The 12,239-nt window shown below is 26.9% G+C and overlaps 2 protein-coding genes across 2 annotated transcripts; one reads left to right on the forward strand and one right to left on the reverse strand.

The window, feature by feature from the left end:
• Positions 1-4,577: 4,577 nt before the first annotated feature.
• On the reverse strand, positions 4,578-6,569 carry LOC136074231 (uncharacterized). Its single transcript, XM_065786537.1, has 3 exons — positions 6,338-6,569; positions 5,703-5,837; positions 4,578-5,326 (listed from the first exon to the last, which is right to left on the reverse strand). The coding sequence occupies exons 1-3, from the start codon at positions 6,567-6,569 to the stop codon at positions 4,578-4,580; spliced, it is 1,116 nt and encodes a 371-aa protein (XP_065642609.1).
• A 3,043-nt stretch (positions 6,570-9,612) lies between these two features.
• LOC136074232 (putative nuclease HARBI1) lies at positions 9,613-11,346 on the forward strand. The gene is made up of 3 exons (XM_065786538.1): positions 9,613-9,871; positions 10,248-10,485; positions 10,734-11,346. Exons 1-3 carry the CDS (start codon positions 9,613-9,615, stop codon positions 11,344-11,346), a joined length of 1,110 nt encoding a protein of 369 aa, XP_065642610.1.
• The last annotated feature ends 893 nt before the right edge of the window (positions 11,347-12,239 follow it).

Here is a 12,239-nt window from a genome sequence, read left to right on the forward strand (position 1 = left end):
AATTTAATAGTTTTGTCTTTTCCTATTCCGTAGGTTCCATTGTTTTTGAGATAACGTTTAGATACAATTTCAGTGGGAGAATAATCTTGAAAGGATATAATTTCTTTTTATACCTTGGGTGAAAAACCTCCTACTTGATCTTGATACTCTGGTTTCATAGTAATTTGACAATGCACTAAAGCACTAGTCGAGAAACCGTTTAAATTAACGCGATGATATTTGCGAATCACATCGTCTAAAGTTATACATTCCAAATCAAAAGAATATTTCATGTAAAACGGTAAAGGTTTTAATTGAGCTCCTCCGTATTGTCCATTTTCGTCCATAAAAATTAAACATCCTCTCAACTCGCTGTTTAATTTGAGTTCTTTTATTTTAGGTTCAAAGTAATCTGTATCAATGGCGAATTTTTGCGTACCGTTGGTGGACATACCGCCTCGAATACTCTTTTCAATCATTTTTTGATGTTCGTTGGTCGCAGGATATTGGATTGGGATTAAACTGATGGTAGAATTTAATTTGCTGGTATAACTAAAAATGCTAACATGATTTAGTATATGAAATTTTGTAAATTCAAATGTTCTTTCGTCAAAGTCAATCATAACAGAACCTAATACGACCGTATCGAGCACAGTATAGATATGCAATAAGGATTTTAAAGTTTTTAAATTTAAAAAGTTCCACAATTTTTGAACACCTTCATAAGCTTCTTTCTATTTTTTAATTTTTTCTTGTAAGTTTTTAGACTTCATTAAATCGTTTTGAGCAAATAATTCAATAGGTGGAAATGTTTTATATTCAATGTTTAAGAGTTCGTCTGTTATTTGCGAGTAAGGAAATAATGTTTTTTCAATAAAACAGTTTTTAAACTCTGGATTGTCGGTTAAAGCATTTACTTCGGGATGAAAAGGTCGTAAATAATGCAACATGGTGTTGACAATTTAATTTTGAGCTTTTCGTGACAACATACTACTGGCTTGTTCTAAAGAACAGTTTAAAATTTTCAAACTATCTACAATTTTAATATGTTTACCGATGCAGATAATATTGACTTTGCTCACATTTTTAGATATAACAAAAACATCTTCCATGTTGCTATATTTTATAAAAGCGTTAAAAGGTGTAGTTTCAGATTCTGCCAAATGACCGTATAACGGAATATCCAACATTTTTTTTAAACCTTCAACAATCATAATGCGATTATCAAAAGAAGCATTGTGAGCAAAAATAGGACAAGACAAATGCAGACTATATCTACCTAAATTTTTGTTGCAATAATCGTTAGCTAATCCATACACTAGACCTGAAAAATGATCGTGATCAATAACAAGATAATCTTCAAAAGCGTTAAGAAAAAAATTGCATTTATTTAAAACTTTTTCTCGATTTTTTTCATCTTGAATAAAATCAGATAAACTAAATTTTGTTTCAAATTGATTATTAAAAGCAACCAACATGGTGTGATACCATAATTCGTAGACGGGTTGCTTCAATTTTCTCATTAGAAACAAAAAATGAAGGTTATCTGTATATTGATCACCACTTTCGTTAATACATTTGCGAAAGATTTTGATTAAAAAGTAGGGATCTTCTAACAACTCTATATCTTCTTGATTAAAATAGTTTTCAAATTTGTGTTCGGTCATGATAAGCAAAGACAATTGTTTCATATAATCAACAAGTTCACCAGTGGTGATTCTCACATAATCACTCAATAAACCGTTAGTGGCAGGTAGGTATTGAAATTTCTCCCACCATCTACAACAAATGTAATACAAAGTGGAGACTCGAAATAAATCTTGTTTTATTTTTTCAGCATCGTTGTCGATTAAATAATTTTGAACGTGACAAGGTAACATGAACAATTCTAAACGTCCTACTCTTTAAAACACCATGTTCACAACTTGAATTCGTTTGTCGTTATAAATGCGAAATTCATTATGATTTAATCTTTCAATTTCTTGAGGAGTCATGTGAGAAAATTTATTTTTATAAACATCAGATTGTCGTATTTTATCTACGGGAGTTCTACAAATAGAACATAAAGGATTTTCTTCTTGCCATATTAAATCTCTTTCTTCACTTGATATATTTAAATTTTCAAAACGCGGTAAACATATTTCATAAGTAAATCGAACCAAAGTATCTGCTAAAGCAATGATATCGTAAACTCTCAATTCCATTTTTAATTTTTATTATTTTCACTATTTAGCTTTTCCCACAAGATACGTCTGTGTGTCTTGTGAAGTAAAGAAACTCCTGGTTGAAAATAGTCTGGTAGACAGGTTAAAGGATTTCTTTCTAAACTTTCAACCGTATTTTCATAATAAAAAATCCATTGAGTAATGACTTGACCTTGTTCGTCCAAACCAAAACATTCTCTTGCTAATTTTTCATGAATGCATTTAATCACAATGGAATGACAATAATAATTCAACTCAGATAAAGGTTTGACTTTGGAAGTAGCATTTTCTTCAGACTTTGTAATACTTGCTTCACAACCAAATGTCATTAAAAAAGGAAAAAATTTCTACTTGTACACATGAACGAATTTTGTGGTCGATAGTGAGTAATGCAATCGCCGAATGTAAATTTGTCCGGTTTATAATAACCTTCGCATTTGTGTTTCTCTGTAGTAAATTTTTGTCCACAATCTGAACATTGAAACAAAACACGTGAGTTGTTAGAACAAAAATACTTTGTACAAAACTTTTCATTCAACATGCTTATAGCGTGAAAAGAATTGTTACTTTAAAAAATACAAATTTTTATCGTGTTGATTGTTTTTTTCCGTTGATTGGCTTTATTTCTTTCTTCATCGTTATTAATTACTCTTTGAGAATCTTGATCGTCTTTGGAAATGTTTGCGCTTTCGTAAACTACTTTTAATAATTCTGCAAGAGAACTTTTATATTGTGATTTTAATTTAGAATGCAACAATCGAATTTTGGTAATTTTTTTGTTAACGGCAAAAATTTTAATGTTAATACGATCAAAAGTATTTTCATAAGCAAAACAATGACACAAATCAATCAAAGTTTGAAATGACATATTTATAGATTTTTCTTTTAATTGTTGTAAAACGTCTTTCCATGCTAAAATATTATGCTCTTCTTGATCTTCAAAAAGAAGTTGTAAAATATTTTCTTCAGAATATAAATCAGTAGTGTTTTTTTCCAACACTTTTATATTCCATTCTTCAATGGTGCTCACATTCCATTGACGAATCAACAAAGAGACGAGAAAAGCAGAATAAAAACATAATCCTGGTTCAGACAAAATACTGTAATCTAAAAACATTTTCTTTTTTTGTTGATAAGACAGAATAGTATAAGATAAACTTTTTAGTGATTTTTCCCATTGTGTTATAGAATGAGGTCTATACCATTCACCAAACCATTCGTCTATTTCTTTCCTCTTTTGTTGATTTTTTTCGTAATGCGTTTTTTTGCATTTCTTTCGATTGCTTTTCCTTCGTTGATTTAATATTTTTTTATTTTTTTCATAATAGGTTTTGTTGTGTTTTTTCTTTTTTTCAATTTGTTCATCTGTCATGAGCATTTTTCTTTTAAAACCAGACAATTCAAAATCTCGTAATTTCATCATGGATCTTTCTGTTAAATTAGATAAAGTTTTAATTTTAATATTACATATTCGTATTATCTTCCATGCGCTATCATTTTCTAAAACATTAAAAACAGCTCGCACATTGGCATCTTGAATAAAACGTAAATTTGTTGGTCCTTCTAAAGGTTTAATAAAATAAACAGGTGAATTATAACAACGTTTCATTAGTTTTCAATAACCATTTTCAATAGACTTGCAACACAAAGTAACAATATTATAACCCAATAAGAAATTTTGAAACAAGTCATTAAAAAGAATACTGTTTTTCATTTGTGTTTCAAATCCTTCCATTGTTTTTTGTTCAACATGATAAACAATTTCATCAGGACTTTGAGTTTCAGAATAAAGTTGTGATTCTTTTACAATATCTTCATCTTTATAGTCATCTTTAATGTAAAAAAAATGTTCCGTGTATATACTGTTATTACTAAAACGAGTTTCCTCAGTTTGATATTCAAATTTCATTTTTTTTTAATAATCTAAAAAAAGATTTACATGTATTTTTTATAAAATTCCAAAACATCAGAATCAACAGTAATACTTTTAAATAGTGTTCGTAAATCAAATTTATTATTAATAATTATAAATATATCGTTAATATTACAAACTCGTGATAAAGAAACATAATAAAGACTATTAATAAAAGCCTTTGAATTATATTGAACAACGGCTTTATTCATGGTACTTCCTTGTGCTTTATGAACAGTAAAAGAAAAAGCTAATTTTAAAGGCAAACCAAATCTTGAGCCTACGACAGCATGAGAGCAATCTAAAATTTCTTCTTTGACACATTCAATTTTGACTTCTTTTTTATTCATCATCACATAAACTGCATTATTTTCTATTAAAATGACGGTACCAATAGTACCATTGCACAAACCTTCTTCCACATTATTATTTCTTACAAGCATAACAATACCACCTATTTTAAGATAAACAGCTGCTGGAATTTAAAACGTGCATGGAATATTTCGATTTTTAATAACATCTTTAGCATAAAACCAATACCCTTCTTGTTTGATGGTCTCCATTTTTTGATTGTTATAAACATCCACTTCGATGTTTCTAGAAAATAATCTTGTATATTTAGAGTTTAAATTTTCATCTTTTTCAAAACAACGCGTCATAAAATAATCAATAGTTTTATCTGAAACTTGACCAAAACGTATTTCATTTAAAGCTCCAAAAAATTGTTCATCGTCTTTTTGTCTAAAGCATTGAGTTAAAACCAACACTTCCGTCATATAGTGTTGCCATATTTGTGATTTAAAAACAAATTGTCCTGTAACAGGTGGCAATTGAAAAAAATCACCACAAGCAATCACTTGTACACCGCCAAATAATTCATCGTAACATTGTCTACATTCACAAGCTATTGAATGTAATAAATCAAATGTTGAAGCGTTAATCATTGAAATTTCATCGATAATTAAAACATCAGTTTCCAACCACGTTTTTTTAATGTCTGGATGCATATGACGTTTATAATAATCAACACTTTTAACACCAGTTTCTATACCAGCAAAAGCATGTATTGTGACACCATTGATTAAATAAGCTGCTTTTCCTGTACTCGCAGTAATATGTATTGTTTTATAAATTTGTTCACTTTGAGCAATTTGGTTGACAATATAACTTTTTCCACAACCAGCGCCACCAGTAATAAAAAAGCTCTTTCCTTCATCAAGCCATTGAAGTGCTTTTTATTGTTGCAAAGATAACATTATTTTATTATTTACTAAAAAAAAAAACGTTTTTTATTTAGAATAAAAGTACATATAAGTACATACTTGATAAAAAAAATAAGTTTAACATTTTGTTCGTATTTTAAAATTTATTTTGAATACAAATATATTATAGCGTATTTTATAAAAAACATCATATATATAATGTTCTGATCAACAAGTCTTTCCACTTTACAAAATAAATCATTTGGTTCATCTAACAAAATATTCGCAAGTATCATTTCGTTTGCAGGCAATAGGTTTTGTTTAATTAACAACTCCAACATTTTTTTATTATGTTTTTCTCTTAATTTATTCATCTAAAAAAAAATCAATATTCAGAATTATAACATTTTTCACAATATATAAATGAACAAATCTCTCCATCAGAATATCTATATTCATCACACTCTTCACATTCGTTTAAATAATGTTTACAATTTTCAATTTCTTCACATTTTTCTTTTACATGATTTAAAACATCTTCTTTACATTTTAATTAAAAAAAATCATAAAAATATTCAAAATTTAAATTCGAATAAACATGATAATGTATTTTAATATATTGAAAGAGCATCAAAATCAATATATGAGGTATTCTTTTCATTTCTTCATTGAAAAATTCATCCCACTTGTAATTCAAATCATGCCATTTACAATGATTACATAAAATTTGTTTTGAAGTAATCGCATACATTCGAATATCTTCCAAAGTAGCTGGGTGAGCTTGATTGAATTGGTATATTTTTTCCATCAAAAAATCCAAATCATTTTCTGTTAGTTGCATTTTTTATTATGTAATCTAAAAAAAATAAAGTAAAAATAAAGAAAAACATTACTTTATTTAATCCTCCCATTGATAAAACAAATATTTTTTAAATTTACAATCATCACACATTTGTTCCAAAATACAATTACAACTAGCTAAATCACGTATTACGTATTTATGGATATGAAAAATTTTGTTTAATAATCCGTCGATAAACCAAGCTTGTTAGAAGCTTTTACTATCGTATTGTAAAATTCTTTCACTGTATCCACAGAATAATTACAACACGAACAAAGAAAATTATAACCGTAATCGTAGTCATAATCTTGACATTGACATTCGGCCATAAAATCAATCCTTTTCTTTTGATTTTCATAAATTTCCAAGAGTTGTTCTTTAGTTAAATCCATTTTTTTTGAGGCTTTCAATATAATATCATCTTGTTCCATTTTTTATTATGTAATCTAAAAAAAATAAAGTAAAATAAAGTAAAAATATAATTTAACGAATCCATCGATAAACCAAAAATTTTTTAAAATCACAATCATGACACATTTGTTCAAAATCACAATTACATTTAGCTAAATCACGTATTTCGTATTTATGAATATAAAAAGTTTTGTTTAATAAAGCCGTCGATAAACCAAGTTTGTTAGAAGCTTTTACTATTAAAATGTAAAATTCTTTTTTTTTTTTTTTTTTTTAAATATATATTTGCTGTTTATATAATAAGAAAATATAGTTACAAAGAAACATTTACATACAAAAAAAGTTGATTTATAAAAAACAGGCAGGGGCTCAAAGAAGATATGGATGACTAAAGTCACCACAATCTTTTCATAGAGCCCCTATGTGGGCTTTACAAGTTTAAAATAGAATAAGATTGTTAAAAATACTATGTACAGTTCCAATATAATAAAAAGATAAAAACTTTCATAAATACTTACATTTAAAGAAAGAAAGTAAATAGTATCAATATAATTTTAACGATGTCATTTAAAATACTGACAAATTATTTTAAAGATAAAAATAAGAGACAATCAAACAAAAAAAATAAAAATAGAAAAAACTAAGAATAATGGAATTCGATGTTCATTTAGAAAAATTAAAAAATTATTTATAATGTTTAAAAATTTCATTTTTTATTAGAGACTTAAAGGAGTTTAGTGATTTTACCGTATTTAAATGTTTAGTTTTTTGAAATGTGTTCCATAGTTTCGGTCCACGGTATGCTATTCCATATTCAGAATACTTGCTCCTAATTCTAGGCAATTTATAAGTATTCCATTGATTTATTCTAAGAGAGTAATTATTGTTAACATTTTTTGTAAATTTATTATTAAAGGTTTTTGGAATCAGGGTGCTTATTCACAACTCTTTCGTAAGTCAAAAATTTGCGTAAGTTTTGGCGTAAGTTCAAAGTTACGCAAAGTCATATTCACAAACTTTGCCTAAGCAAAAACTTAAGTTTTTGCGTAAGTTTTTACTTACGCAAAAAGTCTAAAAAACGGTATTCACAACATTTTCCTAAAAAGTGCTCAGCGAAGTTTACGCAAGAAAAGTTAGGTCTGCTATTTTCTGACTTACGTTTGGCGTAACTTTAAATCATCTACTATTAAAAAATGGCGTTTTAATTATTGTAAAAGATTTCAGATTTTGTTTGTAACTGCCAATAAATTATATACTTATATTAATATTATACTGCTATACGTAAGTTATTTACTTAAAAAATACAGCTATAACCTTTTTTTTAACAACAACAACAACAATAGAAATATAATATATTGCTATTGTTGTTGTAAAAAAAAAGGTTATAGTTGTATTATTTAAGAAATAACTTAACGTATGTTAATATATGGAAAATATATTATTATATTTACCAAAAATATAGAAGTACTACATAAGCTTATTTTAAGGTGAAAAAAAATATATACATACATTTTATATAATGGATGGTTCACTCTAAATTTAACCATCTATTAGATGGTTCAATTTAGAGTGAACCAGCCATTATATAAAATGTATGTATATATTTTTTTCACCTTAAAACAAGCTTATGTAGTATTTCTATATTTTTGGTAAATATAATAACATATTTTCCATATATTAACATACGTTGAGTTATTTCTTAAATAATACATTTCTTAAATAATACATACGTATTAGACTAATACCATATAAGAGAGCTAGCTCTCTTATATGGTACTATATATATGGAGAGCTCTCTAGAGAGCTCTCTTATATGGTATTAGATGGTTCACACTAGAGCAAACCATCCATTATATAGAATGATAATATGATTATATAGATATAGAATGATAATATAGATATTATATAGATATGAGAGCTCTTATAGCTTGGCTAAAACAAGGAGAGCGACCATAGTAATACTATGGTCGCTCTCCCTGTTTTAGTTTGTATAACATATAGTTTTATTATGTTGTATATGTATACAATTGTAATATTTATATAATTTAGTATATGTTTTAGTTTGTATATAATATAGTTGTGTTATAATACAACCATAAGGTATTATAGTATAGATATATCCTATAGTTTTGTAGTATGACAATAAATAGTTATTAAGATAACTTAATGATTATATATGATATATCCATATTAGTATGAATATTTCATATAGATTTGTAGTAAGCCAATAACTTAGTAAGTAAGTTAAGTTACCTTAATAGCTATTTATTGTCATATTACAAAACTATATGATATATCCATACTATATTAACTTATGGTTGTATTATAATACAACTATATTATATACAATACTATACAAATACTATATACAAATCTATATACAATAATATTATTGAAGTATATACTTTATACTCTTGTCTCTCTCTCTATTATGTTACTCTCTATTACTATATTACTATAATCTCTCTATTACCTCTAAATATTCTCTAAATATTACCTCTCTCTCAGAAAGAGAGAGAGTTAATATTTGTGCTAATATAGATGCAATATTATTTAGGCATTTTATTATATAAACAGAGTAAATGGGGTTTAATGCCCCATAGGGCTTAATACCCCACTTTACCCTACATATAATAATAATGTACAATATTCATCAAAGTCTTTTAGTAATAATATATATTACTAATACATGTACATATATTAAATTTAATATACACATAGATTTTGTTACTATATGTTACTCATTCATACACACGTATTTAATATATGTGTATGTGTGAGTAACATCATTGTTACTCATACATTTTTACACACACATTTTATTATAATAAAATATGTGTATATTAAATTTAATATATGTATATATATTAGTTATATCAACAGCGTGTTATCAATAACGTGTTCATTGCGCATAATAATAATATTATTATTAGGTGCAATAAATACGTTATTGACTTAAAATTACTAATTTAGTAATATATACAGAATAATATTATATGATTTTATATAGAATAGCATATTAAATTAGCTATTTGAAATGCTATTTGAAATATTCTAGTTAAAATGGATATTCAAATGATTCAAGAAATTGAATTCCAAAACCAAAATTGGCGAAAGGCTCATCGTGCTGTCCTTAATGATTTTTCAGATATTGAATGTCGTCAGAAATTTCGTTTACCGTTGCCTAAAATATCTGAGATTGTTAACACTCTACAGGATGATCTGTCTTCAACAACTGGCCAAAACAATTCCATTTTACCAGAAACTAAAGTACTTGTATCTTTAAGGTTTCTAGCAACAGGAAGCTTTCAAAATCCAATAGGTAAGAATTATATTATGTGTATATATTTATATATGTTATTGAAATGTATTTAAAAATACTTAAAAAAAAGTAAACATGTTAGCTAATGCTTCACTTAATTGATATTAGTCCAGTGTTTAGATTATAAATGTACGTTCTTTAAGAGACAAAAACCAAACATGATTTTTTAAATTAACAGAACATATTAATTTTTTTAGAATAACTGCAATTTCACAAAACTATGTATTATTTTGTAAAGTTAAAAGTTAAGATCACACATCTTGTATAAAATCACAGTTTTTATTCAAGAATTTTCCGTAAACATAAACAATTCATAAATTCAATCATAAACTACATCTGAATGAAGCTATGAAAGTTTATTATTTTTTAATTTTAGGCGACACTTCTGAGATGAGCCAGGCTAGCACTAGCCGAATAATCCATCAGTTTTGTGAGTCATTTATGCAACACTACAGCTACCTTGTCAAATGGTACAGTAGTCAAGAAGAAATAACTAAAGTGAAACAAAGTTATTTTGAGGCTTGTGGAGTAAAGGGTCTTTTGGGCCTAATTGATGGTACAATGGTGCCCATCAAAGGAGTCACTGGGACTGATGAGCCAGCTTTTATTTGCAGGTAAAAAATAGTTTTTAAATGAGCCAAAGTAATCTTTAAATAGGCTTGAGTAGTATACAAATTACTATTAAATAATATGATTGACATTTTTAATTTTTTTTATTCAGTATTTATTACTGTAGGATCTAAATGATCATATTGAAGAGTTAAAATTCTAGTTCCTAATTATAGTTATAGTGTAATTATACATTTTAACTTATAAAAATTCGTTCATTTTGCTTATTAATATGTTTTGCTTCATTTTTTAGAAAAGGCTATTCAGCTATAAATTGCCAATTTGTTGTCGATTATGATGGACAGTTCAGAGATGTAGTAATTAAATATCCAGGATCATGTCATGATGCTTTTGTTTATTCAAATTCTACTTTAAAACAAACGATGGAAGCTGATCCAGTTGCAGGTTTTCTTTTTGGTGATTCAGGATACGGGTTATCGCCAGTCATGATTACACCATTTAGTCCTGCAATTACCCCTGAAGAAATGTTTCTCAACAAAACCCACTCAAGGGTTCGAAGTAGAATAGAACGTTGTATTGGCAGTCTCAAAAACAGGTGGAGATGTCTACATAAAAGTGGCGGAACTCTTCAATATTCTCCTACCAAGTGCTGTTCGATCATTTATACTTGTGTATTACTTGAGAATATGTGCAATTCATTGGGTTTAGAAGAGCCAGATAATGTAGTAGCTAGCGACGATGCAGTTGGTAACACTGAGATGATAACAGATAATAACAGCACTGAAAATAATAGTAATTTTTATCACGTTGGTCGAAGACAAATCAACCAAATTCGACTTGGTTTAACTAGAAGAAATGATTTGAAAAACTATATGTTTGCCAATAGACATCTCCATGTTTTATAACGTTGTGTTATTAAATAAAACTGTTATTTAAAAAAAAAAGCTTTCTTTATTTAAGAAATTTAGTGTGTAAAATAAAAATCTTTTTTTAAACTTTAATAATGATATTTATGTCTATGTTTTTGTGCGATGTCTACGTCTATAAGTTCATATGGGATTGTATAAATTAATTTTTGTTTTATTTTGAAAAGATGTTAAATTAAAATATAAAATAACATTCAATTTATTAAAACTATAATATTGATTTGATTATTCTAAGATGCTATTAATGTGCAAAGGGTCTTAAAAATTTAGCTTTTGTTTTTAAATCAACATTAGAACAAATTATTTTAAATCAATAATAGAACAGCTATGCTATTCACTTAAGAATTTTTTTTGTTTCACGTTTCATTTTTTGCCATTCGAACATTCGTTTTTAGCTAATGATGAACATTTTTAACTATTATTAGGTAATAAATAAAATTAATAACAAATCAATTTATTAGATAATATAAATTAGATAATGTACATTTATTAATTATTTGAGATTGCTGAAGCGATTTCTTCAGGGAATTAGTCATCTTTTCAGATGACTCCGCGAGACTATTTGTTGACTCTGCAATGCATCTTAAGGTGTAGCCAATACTTTCCAAAAGTGGTTGATCAGTTAGAATAGTTGGCTTAAGAGCAGACGCTATTTGCTGTCCGGTTTCAATAATTCGTTGACCAAGCTTGGACATGTTTATCATATAGTTATCTACATTTGATGGCGATAACTTTCGTTTTTAAGAGGACTTTAGTGACTGTTTACACTCGACATTCTAAAATTAAATTTAAATTCGATGTTAAGAAATAAAACAATTTTAAACATAAGTAGTAGTTTATTTATTTTATTTACTTTTGTTGTAAAACAAAAA

This window comes from Hydra vulgaris, chromosome 01 (genome assembly GCF_038396675.1).
Source record: "Hydra vulgaris chromosome 01, alternate assembly HydraT2T_AEP".
Lineage (NCBI taxonomy): Eukaryota > Metazoa > Cnidaria > Hydrozoa > Anthoathecata > Hydridae > Hydra > Hydra vulgaris.